This window comes from Ambystoma mexicanum, chromosome 1q (assembly GCF_040938575.1).
Source record: "Ambystoma mexicanum isolate Mex_15411 chromosome 1q, UKY_AmexF1_1, whole genome shotgun sequence".
NCBI classification, from domain to species: domain Eukaryota; kingdom Metazoa; phylum Chordata; class Amphibia; order Caudata; family Ambystomatidae; genus Ambystoma; species Ambystoma mexicanum.
The window spans coordinates 123,092,700-123,114,553 of NC_090922.1; the positions used below are offsets into that span (position 1 = coordinate 123,092,700).

Sequence of the window (21,854 nt, forward strand, 5' to 3'; positions counted from 1 at the left end):
ACATCCTAAGCACCATAACAAAACGTTTCCATTTGTTAAAATAACAATGTATTTGGCTTTGGTGCTTCCTTTAGGATGTCCATGCACCTTTGGTCTAGGTTTAAATGAGCAAACTCTAATGCCTCAGGAGCCAAGCTGCTGAGTTCAGCATCTGGGAGCATGGGTGAAGTGTTGTCCCTTGGTTCTGTGACAACATGTTGTATGGGCACGATATTTTCATTGCAGGGGAAAGAGACATCCTTTGGAGGTGTGAAAACCATGTTTATTGCACCCACATTGGAGCTATTAGGATTAAGGTTACTTATTCCTGGTGTTGCTTGTGGACTATTCTGTTGAGAGGATGTGTTTGGGGAAATGCGTATGCAAATTCCGCTGACCAGTTCATTACCAGAGCGTTAAATCTGGATGTGTAATCTTGGCATTGTGCGTTCTCTTGTGTAGCAAAGAGGTCTATGTCTGGGAACCTCCAGTTTGAGAAGACCTTGAGTAGCATGTCTGCATTTAATTGCCGTTCGTGTTCTGAGGGCAGTGCCGCACTTCTTCTTAGTACATCTGCCTGAGAATTGTGTTCCCCGGGAACATGTTCCGCTAGGAGAAACATGTGTTTTACGGCCCATAGCCAAATGTTCTGGGCTAGTCTGGACAGCCCTGGAGAGTGTGTTTCTCCTTGTTTGTTTATGGAGAACATGGCCATAGTGCTGTTTGTCAGAATGAGGACTGTCTTTTGCACTAGGAGTAGTTTGAAAGCTTGAAGAGCTTTGAAGACTGCTAGCAGTTCTAGAAGGTTGATGTGTTTTTTTGGTTAATGCTTGTGTCCACACTCTGTGCACCGTGTGATGGAGAACATGAGCTCTCCGCCCTGTTCGGGATGCATCTGTAGTGTGAGTAGCTTGTATTGCTGGGGTGTGGAAAGGTTTCCCTTTTAAAAGATTTTCTTTGGACTACAACTGCAGTGATGGAACCAGAGGTTGTGAAACCACCACTAGATCCTCCCACAGACCGCTTGCTTGTGACCATTGTTTTGCTAGGCACTCTTGCATAGGACACATGTGCAACTGGGTGTGTGGTACTAGATATATGTAGGAAGCCATAATTCCTAGAAGGCGCACAGCCTTTCGCACAGTTACCCAATGACCAGGTATATTATTGAGGGATTTGAAATAGCATGTTTTGTACCCTCTCGTTGGAGGGAAGACTAGGCTGTCGTTTGTTTGAATTAGTGCCACTATAAACTGTTTCACTTGACTGGGCACTAACCTTGATTTTTTCTTGTTGATGGAGAAGTATAATTGAAACAGTAGGTTGACTGTTCAGTGTTCTGTTGACACCTTTGAGGTGTGTCACCTGTTATTAACCCGTCGTCTAGGTAAGGGTACACTGGAATGGACTGCCTTTGTAAGTGTGCAGCCACTACTGCTAGGACCTTTATAAACACTTGAGCAGCTGAGGCTATACAGAATGGTAGTACTTTGAACTGGTAGTGCTTGTTTCCCACTTTGAAATATGAAAGTATGCATCTTTCATGTCTAATGTTGCTGTGTAATCCCCTTGTTTTAGCAGAGGAATTACCTCCTGCAGCCAAGTCTTCCTTAATTTTTGTGGCTTGACATACGTGTTTGCAGGGCGCAAGTCTAAGACTAGGCGCATTGTCAGATCTTTCTTTGGAACAAGAAAGTACACTGAATAAATACATTGATTTTCTTCTAGAGGTGGTACCAGCTCTATTGCTCCCTTCTGCAGTAAAGTTAAAATCTCCTCTTCGAGAATTAGGTAATGTTCTGTTGACATTCTTCTTGTACGAGGATGATGGTGGCGCAGAAATTCGATTGGAATACCATTTTGCAATGGTTGTGAGCACCCAGTGATCTGACGTTCCCCCCCCATGTGTGGGTTAACAGATATATGACCCCCCTAACGGGGAAGTATGAACTGGAGCATCATTTGTTGGCGGGGTCAGCTGTGCCTCTAGAGGCTGCAACTCTGCCCCACACTGTGCCTCTACGAAACCCTCTTTGGTGATTTGATTGATAAGAGGATGACTGTTCTGGGGACTGTACTAAGAAGAGGCGGATGTTCCAAATCCAGATTGATTGGATCTTGTTGTTACGCTCACCTGGTATCCACAGGGACGCCACCCAGCTGGGTTACTCGCTGGTATGCTTCTCAGCTTTGCCCTGATGTGGTCTGCGGGGAAGGTTCTGCCTTGTTGTAGAATTAGGCGTGCTCTCCGTCCTGCCTTCTTTGCCGGGGCACGTTGTCTTTCATGGGCGAGTGAGGTCCAGTTACTTCACTGACGCCGGCCCGTTTGAAATTGTTCAGGTAGGCCTTATTGCTGTTCTTTAGTTTTGTTTCTATCCTGCATGCCTTTCTTTGTTTAAAATGTCTCTTTTTTCGCCCTTAGGTATGCGGAGCTTCAGCGCGGCGAACTGGCTTGGTTGAGCCCCGCTGGTAAATGATGGCGCATTAAGAGCGCTATGATGCGGTAAGTAAGCGCTATGCGCAACGCTGCGAAGTCTTGCCTTTGCTAACCTGTGGTTTCCTTCCTTGTAGGTCGCGGTGTTCTTCAGTGCGAGTGGAATGTCCGGAGTGGTGCCAGGCGAGAGGCGACCAGCCAGGTAAGCCGTTTGAGCAGTTTGTTATTTGTAAATGTCTCTACAGCTTTCTTTAATGTTGCCTCTACCTCTTTCAGGTCGTTCTGTCCGGGAGGCGTTTAAAGATGAAGACTGCAGGTAAGATGCTGCTGCTAATGATGTTCCTTTTGTCTCCTTGCAGGTTCTGCTTCTCCGAGGTTCGAGGGAATAGCTGGACACGGTGAGCGTCACGTTGCAAGCTGCAAAGTAACACGAAGCATGTTCTGCAGTTAGGGTGTGGTTTATATAGCCCAGGTAAAGTAGTATCAGGGAAAGTAGTTCCAGGCCTGCCACACCCAAAACACTAGACCGCATAGCTTGGTTCTTAGGAACCAAGCTATGTGGATGCCTCCATGTTGGCTGACAATACAATAAAGTAGTTCCTAAGCACATTGTTGTTCATGGTGTATGAGCCTGGCGCCATAGGCGCCAGGACTGGCCCCATGAGGGCTTTTGAAGAGGATGCCAGGCTCTAGAGGCCCGAGTCCTGACTCTACCTGGCCAATGGGTTTGCCAGAGGGGGTTTTGGGCGAGGGTTGTGACATTTGCCTTGGCTGCGAAAAGTGTGCCGTGTGTTGGACATGAGGCTTATTTGAGATTTGGCCAAATGTGTTCAAAGTCTCATGCCCTATCTTTGTAGTTTTGTCAACTGCCTTTTCAAATAGGACAGAATCTTCATAGGCATGTTGATTAAGGTTGCCCGAGTCTCGGGTTTAAACCCGGAATCTCTGAGCCATGAATGGTGCTTAAGCAGGGTACCTACAGCAATTACTCTACCTGAAGTATCTGGCGAATCTAAAATATTTCTTACAATGTTTTGGGCTACCTATTTCCACTCCGTAGAGATCTTCAGAAGGTGTTCAGGCAAAGAATCGAGATGTTTCAGTACCTCGTCCCACTGTGTTGTGTGTCTTGTTATAAGTTGCAAGCAGTGTGGTATTATTTGCAATGCGTGTTATATATGCTCCTGAGGTAGTTATTCTTTTCCCTAAAGTATACAATCACTTGCATTCCTTATTGTGAGGTGCCTCAACATTAGAAAGTGGAACTCTAGCTCTTTTCCTAGTGATGATGACCACCGGGGAATCTGGTTTTGCATGTCCCCAAATATAAAGTGGGTCAGATGGAGATGGTTTAAAAAAATGTTTCCACTCTGCAGTTAACTGCCCTTGTAAGTGAGGGTGTAGTAAATGATGAGGCAAGGTCCCCAAGAACGGCATGGTTAACATCCTTTGTCTCATTTAAAATATCCTCCACGAAAATCCGGTTTGTCCACTGTTTCTTCGGTATGAATATTAAAATGACTTGCAGCCCTCTTTAATAAATCATTGTATAACAATTGTTCTTCAATTGGGGAGTTATGACCACTTAATTGCAACAACATCTGGAGTGTCAATAATGTTAACATCTAGGTAATCTTGGTCATCCTGATAACATTCGTTAAGATCATCCTGGTCGACATTCCACACATCTTGATCTGCCTGATTTTTCCCTTGGAAAGAGTCATGGGAGATGTCTTGAACAGTATGTGGAGGTGATGTTTGGAGTCTTGGTGATTTTGTTAGGGATTGGCCAGTTACTAAGGGTTGTCCCATCTCTAAAGGTAATCTTTTATGTCTAATTGGATATTTGTTCATGAAGTCTATGAAGGAGGAAACGTCAATTTTTTCTTCAAAACATTCCTTTGTCCATGTACATGTACATGTTCTTGGTGTGCGGTCCTCCTTTGACAGGTCGGTCGAAGAGTGGCTTAGGGTTGTATGCTGATGTGTGCGTGTGTGTGTGTGTGCGCATCTCTGTCACCAGAAGTTTTCCCCATAGCAGCGTGCTGCGACTGCCGTTCGGTGCTGGGGATTGGCACGCAGGAGCCAGAAGGTTTCCTTGAAATGCCTTCAGCCTCTGACATGGAGCTGTCGCTGCCTTGGCTTTCCGGATCAGACTGAAAAGGGCTGCCAACCGTTGGTGTGAAGATCTATTAGGGTTTTCAGCCTAAATAACTCACAGGATGCACAACGGCCCTATGGGGGATCTTGGGGAAGGCAGTGGTAATACACTCGTTGAGTGTCATTTTCTGATGCAGATTGGACAGAATTTAAAGGGAGTTCTCTCCATGGTGAATGAGATTTTTAAAAGCAGCTAGCCAAATGCAGCATATCTAAGTAGTGGAGGTATGCATTTTCTGATAGGTAGCGTAATCAGTCCATCCACTCTCCCTACTGCTAGGCCGAAGCCTGATGTAGGCTGAAGCGTGTCACCGGATCACCTGTCACATTCGGCAGTTGTAAACTGTTGTCTGTCGAGATGTCCATTGAACAGCGACCATCAAGATAATTTAATAAAAGTAAATAACTCAGAAAGGTAGCTTTGCTACAGACTCTGCGAAACACATCCGACCACGACGGTGGAAAGAAATAATCTGAGGGACCTCGACAAGTGAAGGATCATGGGTACAGTAGAGGTCAAACAAGAGATAATATTACAAACACGACCAGTCGATGTCCCTTTTCGAACTTCAAAAAACAAAACATGTAATACTCCACACATACCATTAGATGTTGGCCTATGCAAAGCATGTGATTCTTAGCAGATACACAAGCATCAGAAATATATCTATCCATCTATATATATTTGTGAAAGTGCATTTGTATGTTCGGGGTTAGCTCCGGCCCCTTAACAGTTGGTGGGCTGAAAGTTTGGCCCACGGTCGGCATACAAGTCTAGGATGTACTGGCGATAGTGAAATTTGACCAACCACATCCATGCACCCTGCACAGGGCAGGGTCTGGCCCTCTGCTGTCAATATAGGCGAATTTGGGAGATTACGATTTTTTTACTTTTCCAATAATAGTAAGTTAAGACACAAGGATGGCATACCAGTCTGGGGTGTCCTGGCGATAGTGAATTAGACCAACCCCACCCATTAGCCCTGCAGAGGGGTGAAGCGGGGTCCGGCCCTGTGCTACCAGTATAGGCGATTTCGGGAGATTGCAGATATTGTTATTTTCAAAAATAGGAACTTATGACACAATAAAACATACACAAGGCTATAACAGATCCCGACGTGCATGTCAGCCTCAGACCCGTGCAACGCTGGGTGGTACCGCTAGTATATGAAAAATTACATTCAGGATCTCTTAGTCCACGATCTTCCTCCTTCACAACTGGTTGGGCATGCATGCCTCTGTAGGTGGGCAGGAAAAAGCTGGCTGCAAAAGATAGCTGTCACTAAGAAAATTGAAGGTGTAGGGCCTACATCACATGTGCGTCCCTGGTGTGCCAGGCCAACTCCTTACCCCTACGTCACCAACGTTCCACACCCAGTTAATGTGGTTCCACTGATGGAGGTAGAATTTTAAGCATATGCTTACTATAAAAGTAGGCTGGGTGGGTGTTGTGAAGGAGGGAGAGCTTGGGCTAAGAGAACCAGAATCACCATGAAGTAAATTTTTCATTTCTCTTTCGTCCTGGCTCTCCCTCCGTCCCAACTGGTTGGGACCATACTAAAAAGCCTCAGAACAAGTAAGGGAGGCGTAGAAGCATGTATGGAATTCAGGCAAACAAGTTGAGGAACACCTCTTGGCCACATTTTGCATAATTTCTAGAGGATTTATCCATAGCATAAGTGTTTTGCAAAACGCAAGAGAGCTAGCCCAGGTAGCAGCTCTACAGATTTCTACAATGGGAACATGCCTAGTAAAGGCTACGGATGCTGCCTTGTCTCTTGTGGAATGAGCCCAAAGTCTCTGCTGAGTCGCAAGCCCATTCATATCATAAGCCTTGGAGATACAGGTGACAACCCATCTGGCGATGGAAGCTTTAGCTTCTTTATTGCCAGGAGATTGACCACCGTAAGTAACGAAGAGCTGGTCTGCTTTCCTGAACAGTTTGGTTATTTCTAGATAAAAAGTACTTATAACATCTAAGTTATGTTATGTCTCCTTGGCCGCAGAAGCATGAGGCCTAGGAAGCAAAACAGGAAGACATATTTCTTGATTTAAATGAAAATCTTGGGTAGAAGGAGGGGTCATACAAAGGACGACTTTATCCTTATGGCATACTATATAAGGTTCCTATGAGGGGAAAGGCTGGAGTTTTCCAATCCTTCTAGCCGAAGTAATGGCTACTAAAAATGCCGTTTTCCAGATTAGAAGTTCTAATTCGCATAATGCCATAAACTCGAAAGCTTTTTGCATTAGAGATGACAAAACTACATTGAGATCCCATTGAGGTGGAGGTTCACGAATAGGGGGATGTAAATGTAGAAGGCCCTCAAAGTGCCTACGAATGGCTTCGTTTGAAAGAGAGAAAGACTTAAGTTCTTTGTTTAGGTATGCACCAATAGCCGATAAGCAGTGTTTGCAAGTGTCGACTTTGACACCTGTGGAAACTCAATGAGACATGAAGGACATGACATTATCAGTAGAGGCATTTAGAGGGTTAAGGTTGCGGTCTAAGGCCCAGTGACAGAACCATAACCATTTGCTATTGCTTCTTAGTAGAAGCTTTTCTGGAAGCCGACCTGATGGCCAGATTATTTTCTGACAATTTTAAGTAGGAGAAGGCTAGTTTTTCAGGAACCAAGCCTTCAAGTTCAGCAATTGAGGGGAGGGATGAAGAACCTGCCCTTTCTGTTGAGTCAAGAGATCTCTCGATGATGGGAGATCTAATTTGAAAGTCTCTGCTAACCGCAGGAGGTCTGGAAACCAAATCTGGCGAGGCCAGAACAGAGCTATAAGAATCTTTGTTAGATTCTGTGACATTCTGAATTTTAGCAATGTTTTGTGTATCAATGGAGAGAGGTGGAAAAGCGTAAAGTGTTAGATTTGACCAATGTAGGTGTAGAGCATCTGCCAGGGACTGAAGAGCCTCACCGTGCCTTGACGCAAACTGAGACAGAATGTTGTGCTGGTTAGCAAAGAGGTCTACCGATGGATGGCCCCACGTCTGAAATATTGGGCCTCATTACGACCCTGCCGGTCCAGAAAGAACGGTGGCGGTAGAAACGCTGACAAAGTTTTTTCCGGACCAGCTGAGTCAGAGTCCTGCAGACGGGAGGTGTCACTCCCGCCAGGTCTGACGTGGCGGGAGTAACGCCACCCGCCTGAAGGCGCAAACGGAAACACTGGCTCCATCATAGACAGAACCGGTGTTTCCATTGTTCCCATCCCCATGGAGTCCTATGGGACTCCATGGGAATGGAGACTTGTAGAATTCCGCCTACGGATTCCCGGGTCACCGGGGTCGTAATGCCCCGGTGATTCCGGGAATCACGGAGGTGGAAGGGTAATACGGGTCCGGCGGTAGCCTGCCGGTTTTTCCGGCACGGTTACCGCCAGACTCGTAATGAGACCCATTGTCTTTGCTACTGATGGTTTCAGGTCCCAGTCATGCGGAGCAGATGGTAACCTGCACAGTTTGTCTGCTGGGACATTCTTCTTTCCCTCCAGATGGGACGCCAACAAGAAAACGTGATTTTGAATGGCCCAATACCAAATCTTCTCTGTAAGGAGACACACGGGAAGGGAACAAGCACCCCCCCACTTATTGATATAGAACACTGCAGTGGTACCGTCCATGAGAATTTTCACCACCTTTTCATGAAGTGACGGAAGAAATGATTTTAGAGTGAAAAATATGGCTCTTAGTTCCATGACATTTATGTGGACTCTTTTCTTGAGAAGACCAAAGCCATTGTGTGGTTAGACTTAGACAATGGGCTCCCCAACCGTAGTCGGATGAGTCTGTTGAAATAACTATTTGGTGAAGGGGAGGCTGAAAAGGAGACCCGATTAAGAGGTTCTCTGGGGAGTTCCACCAGATTATTGAGTCATGAAATTGCTTTGGAATTTGAATCTCAATTTCCTGAGAATGCAACATTTGGTTCCAGTTGCAGGCAAGATGTCACTGAACTGTTCTCATACATATAGCCTTGCAAAAAGAACTAGGTTTATACAAGTGAACATTAGCCCCAATAGTCTTTGAAACCACCAAGCTGTTAGAACCTGATGTATTTGGAACTTCATGTTGACTCTAGAACTGCTCCTAGAAATTGGATCCTTTGCAAAGGGAAGAATTTGAATTTTGTCACATTTATGGAAAACCTCAGGTTGAAAAGAGTGTTGCATGTAAATTGCATCTTCTGAAGCAATTCCTCTTAACACTGTGCCTTGAGGGGCCAGTCGTCTAGGTAAGGATATGGCTGTACTGTCCTTAACTAAAGGTAAGCTGCAACTGTTCCCAGAATTGTTGTGAATACCCTGGGAGCAGAATGGAGCCCGAATGGCAGACATGTGAACTGATAAGGAGACATTCCTATGGTGAACCTCAGGAACTGAGGGTGATCTTTGAAGATGGGAATGTGAAAATATGCATCCTGTAGATCTATTGATGCCATTCAATCGTTCAGATGAAGAGAGGTTAGAATCTGAGGAATGTTAACCATATAGAAGGTTTTGATTAACAGAAACTGGTTGAGGCCTGGAAGAGGTCTAGAATTGGTCGGATCCTGCCGGTTTGCTTTGGTATCAGAAAGTAACGGGAATAAAACCTCCAACCTAATTCCTCTTGAGGAACCAATTCTATCACTCCTAAGGAAAGGAGTTTTTGGATCTCTTCCAAGAGCTCTGGGGAAGATTTTTGGAGCTTCAGGGGAGAGGATGGGAGAATAGCCAGAAGGGCAAGACGGCAAGAGTAATGCTTTCCCAATGAGGAATAAAATTGGACACCCTTCCTGTCACTGGGGATGTTTGTTCCTTGATGATAGTTGGAGCAGAAGGTATGTACATCCCCGGAAGGAAGTCAAATAGACTCATTCCTGTGAAGAATTTGAAGAATGGGGAAGGGCCGACTTTGATTTAGGCCTATATCTTCTCTTCTTAGAAGAGTAATAAGATTTTGCAGATTTGGCAGGACCACTATTCCCTTGAGGACGTGGCTTGAATGACTTAAAGTTTTGGTGATATGATTGTATAACCGAAATTGAGCTAAGGGATTTAGTGGCAGACACACGGGCTTTACATTTTTGAAGGACCTCATCAGTAGAGGGATCAAAAAGTGTTTTGCCGTCAAAAGGAAGGTTGAGACCTTTCTCTTGAATACCCTGGTGAAGTGAAGAGGCTGATAAGTATGCATGTCTACGTATGCAGACTGCATTAGTGACCACTCTTGCTGTTTTATCAGTGAGGTCCTTAACCACTTAAAGCTGTTGGATAGCTGCCTCTCTAACTTCTGAAATCCAAAAGGAAAACTCGTCAGCGGCTTCCTGAGGGAGTATGTCAGCAAAGCGTTCTGGTTTCTCCCAATTAAGGATATTAAATCCTGCTAAAACTGTAGCAGTGTTTACTTGCCCGAGTTGTAAGATAGCATTAGAGCAGGACTTTTTATCGTGTTCCTCCCAGGTTTTTGCATTCCTATCTAGAAATGAAGCTGGACATGGAGAAGGACCTTTTGTTTTGGTGCCTAGGGAGATTTCCCATAAGTATGAAAGGCTCTTCCTTAGGCGCCTTGTACTTGGTGTCTAAAGCTTTGGAGATGTTGCAGATCTAAATGAGGTTTTCCCCAACTGGCTAATGCTTGCATCCAGAACACATAACTCCATGGGAACTGGATTTTTAGACTGCTGAGATGGCAGTTTACCAAAGAAAACTGCTGTTTCAGGCTTATCCTTAGGAATGATTTCCAGGGCCTGCATGGCTTTTGCCACAATCTCCTGAAACACCTTAGATGGTGACAGAGCAGTGTCATCATCTGAATCTGTGTCAGAGTCTTTGGACATTTTGTGTTTCTTGGACGGAAGAGCTGAATCCTCGTTGTCAACTGACATAGTGATTGGCTCAGGAATAGGACCGGTAGGCACTGATCTCTGAGGAGATATAATAGGAAACATTCTGTCTTCAATGCATTGAGCTAGAACTTCCAAGAAGGGCTCAGAAAGCATGGGCTCCAGAACTGTATTAGTTTTGTAATTTGCCATTTGAGAAGGACTAGGGTGGGGCTCTTGTAACCTAAAAGGTTATGTATAAGAGTCAACCCTGGTAGACTGATGGTTTGGATAATAAATGTTGAAAACCACAGGTCTCGGCACTTTGATAATAGTTAAAACCAGCTGTGGTCCCGATTGTGCTGGAACCTGAGTTGGTTGAGCCAAATTGTCCTCAGACTGAGGAGAAAATTGTGGCAAAATCTGAGGAGAATTCACTCACAGGAGTGCTGAATAATTTTTCTGGAGGAACTGTCAAAAATGTTGAAGCATCAAAGTCTTCCGAGTCAGAAACTAGAATGGAATTATCTTCTTGTGCCTCTGGTTACCGAATCAGAGATAGATGCATTGGGTGATTGTTTCTGCTTGTGCTTCCTTGGAGAAGTCGGTACCGGACTGGATCTTGTGTGAGAATGTTTATGCCTCTTGTGAAAGGACTTATGTGACTTCTTCGATACCAAGGAACTTGAGGGCTCAGCTGCGGTTAGCGAGAATAACATCTTTCAGTACCGAAGTACTTGCATGCAGTAGCGACTTGGCTGTAGCAGATATAGGGGAATCACAAGGTACCGAGAGTCAACCACAAAGGTGTGTGCCTCTTTGAAGGAACCCTTGCCTGTTTGGATTACCGAGGCATTAGACCGTTTTCCCAGTGCCGTGATCATTTTATCTGGTGTGAATAATTCTTCTGGGACCAGGTGGATCTTTTCAGAACCTTTCCCACCTGGAGGTTCCCACCCAGAGTTACCCTCAGGTGAACACGCCCAGGGTTACCCCCTGAACGGTCCCGCAAAGACCCCAGAACTGAGGAGGCAGTCTTCCCCTGGGTACCGAAGGCCGGTGCCAAAACACATACCTCACTTGAAGGTACAGTCCCCCTCTTACCGATGTCGGCCTCCCTCTTGTTCTGTACAAAGTCTTCGGTCGTCTTCGGTACCGGTCCGAGCTGTGACATGGAGGGAAGACGATTCCGCAGAGACCTTGGGTGAATCCCACAGCAAAAAACACAGGTTCTCACCGGGTGATGAATACCCAAACACCGGATGCAGGCATGATGGGGATGGGCCGCCAAGAATTGCTTCAGACAACGGATGCACTGCTTGAATCCTGTCGCATACGGCATGCGTAGAGGGAGGCACCATGAATTGAAAAAAAAAGAAGGACCAATCGCTAAGAAAAAAGGGATGCACATCAAAAAGTAACAGCCCAAAAAAGGAGGGAGTCGTAGCGCAGCAAAATTCCGACCCTGTCCAGTAGGTGGAAAAACAGGAACTGGGTGCGGAATGTTGGTGACGTAAACAGGTAAGGTGTGGGCCTGGGAGCGGAGGGACGCACGCCTGACGTAGGCCCTAGGCCTTCAATTTCATTTAAGTGACAACTGTCTTTTGCAGTCAGCTTTTTCTGGCCCGCCTGCATATGCAGGCATTCCCAACCAGTTGGGAATGAGGGAGAGCCAGGACCAAAGAGAAATATACATATGTTGAACCAAACTCCTACACAGGCACTCTGGCCTCTATCAGTGGGGTTCTAAGGGACCCGGTCGGAGAAAACTGTTTAACAAAAACAGCGCTAAGCTGTTTGTTTGCAGGTCACCATTGTACTTTAACACTAACAAACACAACCATTCAAAAATGACCCAGTCTCATTTTGCGCAGAAATATACATTTTAATTTATTTAACCAACATGGACCATTAGGCCAACATAAGCCATTAGGTTCCATTCAGGTCGGCACTAAAAACGCCTCGCGTTCCACCCAGTTACTAAGACTTTGTCAGGCTATATATATATCAGTGGCAACCCCCCCCCCCACTTAGGCTCCCCACCAGGTGTGAGTACTGTAACAAGTTCAGAAGAAGTTCAGAAGTTCTTCTTCTGAATCTGTTTGTATTTTTCACCTGGTGGGGGCGATGTGGCGAGACCCTGGTGACAATTACCTTCCTATTGTTGCAGCCGTCCCATGAATAGGATTCCTTTTCATGGGCCGGCTGCAGCAGCGGGGCGCGTCCCGTTTGACCTTGCTTTTGCTTATAGTAAAGGGCGTGGAGCTTATAGCTCCACGCACTTTACGTAACCCTTTTAAGTAGGATGCTGGCGGGCGCTTGAGAAGTGGCCCCGCCAGTATCACTATGTGCGCAAACAGCACAGCAAAGATGTGTAATCTGCAGGGAGGGAGGGAGTCTCCTTCCCTCCCTGCATAGATACAGTGATCTCTTTGGCTGTTTGCCAATGGCTGGCAAACAGCCAATGAGATTACTGTATCTATGCAGGAGGCAGACAATGACTTCAGTGTAGGGGTGGGTTGATGGCCCAGGCTGCATCCACCCACACTCTCTCTCTTCCATCGTCGTCCGCGTGCTCGGAATGTGTTGAGCTGCCCTGCCCTGCTGCCAACCAGAGAGAAAGAAACAGTCTGCACTGCAGGCCGAAGAAGTTTGCCCTCTCCGACTCCATGTGTGGTCTAGGTGAATGCATCCGGTGAGTGCATTTAGGTGAGTGCATCCGGGGCTGCATGGATTCATTTGGCAGTGCAAGGCCGAGGATTGTATTTGTTGTGAATATTTTCTGAACAGCTCAGAATCGGCCCCCGGGAGGTGCTGGTTAAGGAACCAAGTGTTTCTAGTCTGGAAACATGAATGCCGTCACTGCTGCTCAGAAGACAGAGGCTGGGGCCGGATCCTTGCTTCCACAGCGAGGCCATGAGGATATTTCCCGAGCCAAAGGCCTTTCTATGGTCCCACGTTGGTTGGGCAAACTGCCAATTATGAGGGGCCCTGGAGCAGGAAGGAAAGTTGGGCGTGCTTGAGGAGAACTGCTTTGGGGGCGCTGCTTGTCTGGCCATTCATTTTGAGTACTCCTACATCATGTGTAAATGGTGCTGATGAATGGGGGGCTGAAGAGGGGCAGGGACACTGGGTTTCTGTTGTAAGTGAGTGAGTGACTGTGGGCATGCACACGGTGAACATAGTGCAGGTCCATTCCATGCCGTTGACACTACGGCGCCCGGGCACTCCAGGTTCAAATTTCCCAGTCACTTCAGGGTGACGTAATAGGCAGTTATCCTCCTATGGGGGTCTCCCGGGGCTGTGGCATGTGTAGAGATTGACGGGTTGTGCCATGCATCTAGACCAGCGTGTCATCAGCGACAACATTAATTAAGAAGCCAAAGACGGTTAATATTGGCGGAGCCGTATGGCCAACACTGAGTCTGGGGGAGGGGGAGGATGGAAAGGGTATTTGTGTAAGATGATGAAGATGTTTCGAGCCTTTGGTCCACTGACAGCCTGGGAGCGCTCAGAGTGTAAACACTATGGAGCATTCTGGTTCAGGAAGAGTCTGCCAATGTTGGGGGATATCTGACGTGCCCATAATGAAACCAGGCCTTCGGGTATGCACGATTCCTCCAAATGTAAATGCGTCAGAGCAGCAGACCCCGCAAGGAGTCCCTGGTGGTGTGGGGGAACTTGATGCACTCGGACAAATGGCACCCAGTTGTACACACGCAGCTTTTTCTTGGATTGGGAGCCGGTATAGACTGCTGCGACTACCCACCTACATTGCCAGCTATATCCTTTTTTGCGCAGAGAGGTCGAGGCGAAGGAGGGGGTTCACAGTCGCACGTTTTCTGGGGGATATCTACTGCACGCGTTTCTTGCATGCGGACTCGTAACTGAGAGAATTGTGTTTACATAGTGCATAATATCGGGGTTCTGCCTCTTTTGCAGCCGTTTTTTTGGCAGGCTGGCTTAAGGAAGGTGAAGGGATGTGCCCAAGGTCACAGTTTGAGCTGAGTTTACCCATTCAGCTTCTTAGACCCTAAAATACGCAGGGCCGTCAGCTCTATCGTGTAACATCCTGCTATGTTTCAGTTACGTGGGGGCTGACCGGGCTGTCCTTATGAAAGTACCGTACGGATAATCTGAACAACGGCCTGTCTTGTTTGATACCAGTAGTACGCAGGTTTAAAGATGGCGAGGTTCTTCTCTGTCCCTGAGTGTGGACGCAGGAGAGAACGACCATTGAGTGCCCATAACACATCTAAATCAGTTTTCAAGTGCTGCTGTTGTTGGTTTGTTTACATTCCACTTACCCGGCTCAGTAATGGGCTGTCAGGGAAGGCAGCAGCGTGAGTGCTATGTACACAGTAACGGAGGTCATTGGTTTGAAGCCTTCATTGAGGCTTTCAGAGACTCCAGCCCCCGCTACCCGGGCTTCTTCATTCACTTGGGCGTGCTCAGAGGAAATTAATCATTAATGTGGGGAGGGTGACCCTAGCCTTCACTGTGATGCCTGTGTCAAGGCTAAAACATTTGGCTCGCAGGTCCTGTGACCATCAATTCTAACACCCCCCCAACCCCCCAGAGCACTGCATACCCCTTGGACACATTTGTGGTAGGAAACATCTGGGAATTGAAGCTAATACATTTTAAACCCTCTGGGTGCATTGCTAATAAACCGACTGCAGTCTGTATCTGATTTTTGCCATAAGGGCCCCGGAGCCCAGCTTCCTGTTTTTGGATAGTCTGAGGCAAAATTCACTGAGCAGCTGTTTGGGGCATGAGCCTCATTCACTGAAGAATGTTTTGGTGCTGATGGGGTGTCCATCAACCAGAACCATTGGCAGGCAGGTCAGGACGCAGGGGATACACGGTACCTGGGTCTGCTCTGCACTATTATTTTATTTTAGTTTCTCCCCTTTCAGAAACTGCCTAAAATCCCACCTTAGTAAGAGGGTGAACGCATATGAATGCCAGTAACAGTATGACAAAATTATATTTTTCCATCATTACTGACTATAAAATGATGAATTTCTTTATGCATACATCATAGTACCAGCTATTCTAAATACAAGCTGCTGTAAAATACACTTGCATACATAAGAATAATTTACCACCATTAGTATGTAAAACCTAATGCTTTTTATGTCATATTTTGGTGGGTTTTGGACAGTAAATAGCACATTTTGCAGGCCATTTTCTCAGAAATTTTGCAGGGGAGAACCCCACCACGCCAACCTAAGGTGGAGTGGGCTCACGAGCTATGCACGCTCGCTCCCAACTTCACCCTGGGAACTCACCGCCCCACCAGCTTTAAAACTCACCAGCCGCCACTGATACATATATATATATATATCAAGAAAAACGTACATAGCCAATTAGTACTCTGCCTACCCGTAGCTGGTGCTTAATTAAGGATGCGAAAACTGGCTTGTTTTCTTAAAACATGATGAAAACACAAACTCTTCCAAAGTTGTAACACTACAAAAAACTTAAAGTACAAAGTACAAAAAATACCCAAGCACACAAGACCCTACTGCCTGCTTGATAAAATCAAGTAATCTTTATTTTAACATATTCGCACAACACACAACACTGCAAGCAAGCACAGATACTGCACCTGCCAACATGACAGAAAAGTTCTTAAAAGTCACTGACCCTCCAGGGTGGACTAGCACACCCTGGAGGGGTGACAAATCAATGGTATTTGTTCCTTCTCCCCGCGGGGAAGCCACCCCCTTTGAGGCTAGGGAGGTGAGCCCTCTCTGCAAGGCCCTTCCTAGGGGTCTGGGAATGCGGGACCTCACTGAGAGTGACTCCCCTAGACCAAATACCATCTCTGCATAATTGGGACTGCCTGCAATGAAGAATGATATGTCCCTCATACACTTGGCTGCAGGCAATGCTAGGGCAAATGTATCCTGCAAAGGAAAAGCAGATGTCTCTTTAAGAAGAGTTGTTTACTTAACTGAGAAAAGTGGATTACAGAGGACGAGAGAGTATGGAACGTAGGGGAAGCCCCTGATGTGATTGTGCCTTGGAGAGGCAGAGCAAATGCAACCTGTGAAGCCTGCAACTTTCGAAGATGCAGAGAAAGCCGACTTGAGATGCCGGAAGCACGGCAAGAGAAGCAACAGAGAGCCCGTTACCAGAGCACGGACAGGAGTCCCGTAGCACAAACATCTCATGGTGGGAGAGCAGCCTAGCGAACGCCGCCAAGACCATCGCAACCATGAGCATCATCAGCACCCTTCCACCAGCGTCCGCAGACAGAAGCCGTATGCAGTGAAACCGAGAACGCAATGCCCGCAAAACCAACTGCAGAGAAGCCAGACCTGGGAGTTGGCGACACAAGCTAGTGCTGAGTCCAGCCATGTTCCCCTGCACACAAGAAGGTACTGGGGAGAATGGGAAAAGCTGGAGGCCACCGAGGCAACATTATTAGAGAAACTGCTCCCAGTCATAAGGACGAGACACAAACAATAAAACTGTTTGACTGGGGATATGAAAGACCCATTACAAATGTAACGAATAAACTTGGCTGGCAAAATAAAAGAGACGGGAAACTAATAACTAATAACCCAAGTCAAAACAAGAGACAATCCAATAACAGGAAGCCAGGAGAGAGGGAAGCTTAAGTTGGATAAAGTCACGCAACCTGAGGAAGGTTGAGTTTAAAGTCTGGAAGAGATGAACAACCAAGGATACCATTGAGAGAGAGCATCTCAAGTAAAAATATAAAGAGAAGCATACAGAAGGGACAAGAGTAATTTTGCAGAGCCACAGGAGCTCATTAAGGAATTAGCAAGAAGATAACAAGGAAGATTGTGTTAAGAAACATTCATTCTTAGACTAAAGACATTTCTATTGCAAAAGTACCAGAAGACAAGACCAGGAGAAGAAAGATATTCTTTTGGCATAATTTTGAGGTATTCATATTAGTGGTAGGCTTAGGTAGAACCAGATTTGTACAGAGGACATTTAAGTTTTGTAGACTTCCTAACGACAGACAAGCACCTTTAGTTTCTTTAGATAAGCATGGTAATCTCTTTAGCAATGCAGAAGGATACGCCTGTTATTTATAGTTTAAATAAAAGAATCCTTAAAATGTCCATCTGGATACGGTTCCTTCTTCTGACCCACCACAACAAAAACACACACACACCCACCCACACACACACATAGGAGCTGTAAAGCTGCATGACCACAATTTTTTACTAGAAAACAGTCCATTTTATTAGAGTATACGTTTGAAATGCAGTACCTCCTCCCTGTTTGTTTCTTACCTGACCCACTGTAAGAGGATGAGGATGGGTTCCGTCGAGAGAAGCCTTTCACTGCCAGACTTTGCCCACGCTGTTTACGACGCCATGCCGTCCGGCATTTTGAATCAATGCTTTGTTTGATTCGATACCAGTCCGACTCTGTGATTCCGAATTTATAAAAAAGATGACCTGAAATTAAAATCACAACTTTATGAAAGATCATTAATGCATTTCTGTTATATCTCCTGTCAAAAATAGCTTAAACACAATTCGGAATAAACCTGAGCTTTAAAAAACAAATATGTATGGAACATTGTTCTAGTGACAGAGGACAAAATGATCCTATTTCCAGACTGCTGTAACTATAAAGATTGCACTTCCTTCCAAACAAATTCAGGAAAAATCCGATGCATAGAACAGAATAACGTTATGCTAGGCAGAATTAAAAAGTTACTTGCTGTAGTGACTACTTTACACTTTCTTGGTTGCATAAAAAAAGTACTGTCCTTCAATTTAAATAGTCAAGACAGGCAATTTATTGACCCTGTCTCTTGGATTCACATGTCAGTTATTTTCCATCCACCTTAGCTGTACCAGACAGATGGGCAGGTTTTAAAGGTGAAGGTGGGTGGGTGTATGGAAAAAAAGGGGACTAATGTCAGAAAACAGTAGCCTCTATGGTGAACAATTTTGTTCAGACTCGTACATGTGGTCCCTTTAAATAGAAAACGTATGCATAGAGACAGTCCAAATCTGCGCAAACTGTAGATTTCTTGTAAGCACATACATTCAAAACTCTCAGCAGATTTTAGAAATCAACTGCAAATTCCAAATTGTTTGGACAGTTCCAGAAGATTTCCCATCTCCAACTATAGAATTTCTGGGTCTGCAGAAATATGAAAATCATTCTTGCAGATTTTCACTAAGTTTTCCATAGAGTTGCACTGCATCTATTTATGAGAGATTCCAAAAAACTGGAGAATGGGGCTACAACTACATTGAGAATAAATGTTCTTTAGGGCAGTGTGATGAATCGCAGGTATTCGACCCTTCTCCGCAAGAGGGAGACCCCCCCTTCCCTGTGAGGCTTTGGAGGTGATTCTGCTCTAGAAAATCCTCCCTAGGGGTCGAGGAAAGTTGGTCCTCACTAGGAGAGACTCCCCCTTTGGGGACAAAGACTCCCATTCCTGTGAGGAACTCCCTAAACAAACGAATATAGTTGCACACAACGGACTACCTGGTAAGCTGAGGAATGTGGCATCCTTCTCTTTGGCTGAAGGAAATGCAAGACGAAACCCAGTTGTACAAGAAAAGGAATATGTCACTTTAATACGAGAAGCATATTTAACTGTGATGAGGACGAAGAGAAGTGAGGAGCCTGATGTACAGGGGAAGTCCCCTGACATCATCACGCCGGCTGGAGGCGGTGCGTGAGCTAGTCCAGGAGGCCAGGACTTGGAGAGAGACAGAGAATGCGAGTACGGGACGCTGGAGAACTGGCGTATGCATACCTGAGAACAATTTCGTTTCAACCGAGAGAGGAACAAGCAACCCGGAGGTGGCATGACCATAAGCTGGGCATGGTGAGCAGTACAAACCAGGAACAACGCTGATACCGCCAGCACGGGAAGCACAGGTCGCTTCCAATCAGCAGCACCAGTATGAATTAGGCGAGGCGGACCAGAGAATGTGAAGCCGAGAAGCAGAGTGAGAGAGAAAACAATCCAGAACATGAGCCGAGCCCAACCACTGTCTGTGCCAAGAGAGGGACCTAGGGGACTGGGAGAAGCGGGATGCCCGCTGTATATCGTGATCAATCAGAGAAAACTTGTCACAATAACAAGAAAGCAGGGCTAAAATCAGGCGATGGGGGTCGGAGGTAAATAACGTGTAATCCAGGACTTACCAAAAAAGCTATAAAATCAACCCAGATGCGAAAAGCCTACAAGAGAGGGGCTAAACCAACACAGGTATTATATAATCAGTAAAAGAAGAGACATGATAATGGGAGTTTATAAAACGGTGAAGGTAAACCCTGTTGACGTATTCCTGGAAGAAAACTATAAGTAACAATCAGAGTATCATGAAATATTACATCGGAAGACATTTTAAAAAGGGGGCCACAGAAAGTACGAGAGAGAGAAAACTGTACTTGAGGAGCTACAAGAATTGATCACAGAGACGATCTGTCCCACGAGAGGTGTTATATTTCAAGAGACTATTGGATGAACTGGAGGAGAGTACAGGAAAAGACAAGTCATTCTCTTGGTCTATTTGAAATAGTTAGAATTAGTCGCATGGCTAGATAGGGTAGTTTAGATGAAAGACATTTTCTTTTGGACTTCATGAGAGCAGACAAGCGCCATTTAGTTTCTTTATATAGGTAAGGTACTCCCGTTAGTAATAGGCAAAGTTAAGGCTTCTACCTATAATTTACATTAAAAGAAACTGAACCATGTCTTCTGAGTGTCTTACTCTTCCTACTCTTCCTTCCGACCCACCTTATATAGTGTCAGAAGTCGGATGTCAACTGATAGAAGTTGGAGTCGCCGTGCTGTTTACTAAAGTAAGCTATAAAGCCTGAGCCCCTACTGTGGCCATGGAAGAGTCCATAGGTTTTGATGTCCACAATACCAAGGAAATCATGATTGCTCCCAATTAGAGACAATTGATACAGAGAGACTTATCCTGCGCGGTGTGTGAGAAACCTGAAGGTTTCTCTCTACCTAGTCCCTTGGGGATATGTCATGCAGGTGGCTAGGACATGGCCATCGCTACTGGATCCAGTTCCTGGGAGTGGAGCAGTGAGGGACGATCACCTGGATGGGGGGTCCTCAGGGAGTGGAAGTAGGACACCGACGGGGGAGACGCAGTATCCCCCTTCCTTTGACACCTTTTTCCCATCCTCTCACGTAGTACATTCAAAACCACTGCCCCCCCCTTTTCCGACACGAACACTTTTATACAACACAAAGGACGACGGACTAACGCCAGAGTCCTTTACCTGACATGTCACAATACAAGGGTTAGGCAGTGTCAGGCAATTCACCAGAATCTCACACACATCGGACGGCCCTTTCCCTTCCCCACAGGGATAAAAGGTGGAGCCTGAGAGCACAATACGAGCACGGCAGACAGCACGACGGCACAGCTAACCAGGCACGGCAGTTCAAACGAAGGAGAAAGGCGATGGGAATCGAGATTGTGGTGAGGCGAGAAGTGGTCTTGTCCTTTTCGTCCTTGGCCCCAGCACAACCCTTTTTGTTTTAGTTCTAAGGTTTGGTAATAGATTTCTTAGTATAGGCCCTTTTTATTTGACACAACACCACTAAGACTGCCTTATTTTTCATTTGATGGTTGACGCTTGCTCCCTTCTTAGATTTAGGTTTAGATTAGGCGTTTTCCCCCCTGCATTCATTGTTCAATAAACACCCTTTAACTGTGATCCCTTGTGTCTGTCTTACTTGTTGCCACCATGAGCTCCTCACAGGTGACATGGATGAGGAGTTTGACCAATCAGTGGGATAGTGGTTGCTAAAGACTTTTATTCTATAGCATACAACAACCTATCTATCCCTAACTAGAGGTTGTTTCCCTGCCTCAAACCAACTAAAACTCAAGGGAGTCAGAATGTCTGTGTAACCCAAATAAAAAGTACACCGTCCTAGTCCAAACTCCTATTCTATCCCTACAATTTAAACACAAATCTTAATCTAAGAAAAAAAAAAGAGTTCTTCCTAAAACCCAGGAGAATGACTCCCTTCTCTTGGGTATGAGTTTCTCAAGATGCTGTGTTCTCAGGCTCAGGAAATGTTACAAGGTGTCCTGAACTCACGTCCACATCCCCGGGAAGGGAGTTCCACACCATGAGGTTCTACTGCATTTTACCTCCTCCAGGGGGCCTATTGGTTAGTGGCCAAACCCCCCTTGCCTCATGGAAAGGGGCTACCGTCTGGGGAGAGGTAACACCACCTGGAGGATCGTCACACCAGGGACCACCTAAAGGTACATATATCCGGCTAGCCTCCGTCAGGATTAGCCTGGCAACATGGCTGGTGTATAAACCCTGACTTTAGGGGAGACATTAAAGTCCTAGGTCACAACCACGGAAGTCATCCATATACTGTTAAAGAAGTGGAGAAAATCACTGACGGGAATTATAGAGAAATCTTTATTCCCCATGACGCAAGAAATAAGAGTTCAGAG

General features: G+C 45.8%; 1 protein-coding gene across 2 annotated transcripts in view; it reads right to left on the minus strand.

Moving 5' to 3' along the window:
• Positions 1–21,854, minus strand: part of BANP (BTG3 associated nuclear protein) — a 1,679,897-nt gene that overhangs the window by 765,366 nt on the left and 892,677 nt on the right. For both annotated transcript variants that reach the window (XM_069636126.1, XM_069636133.1), the window contains one exon: positions 17,670–17,837. In XM_069636126.1, the coding sequence (XP_069492227.1) occupies positions 17,670–17,837 (168 nt within the window). The remainder of the gene's footprint in view (positions 1–17,669; positions 17,838–21,854) is intronic.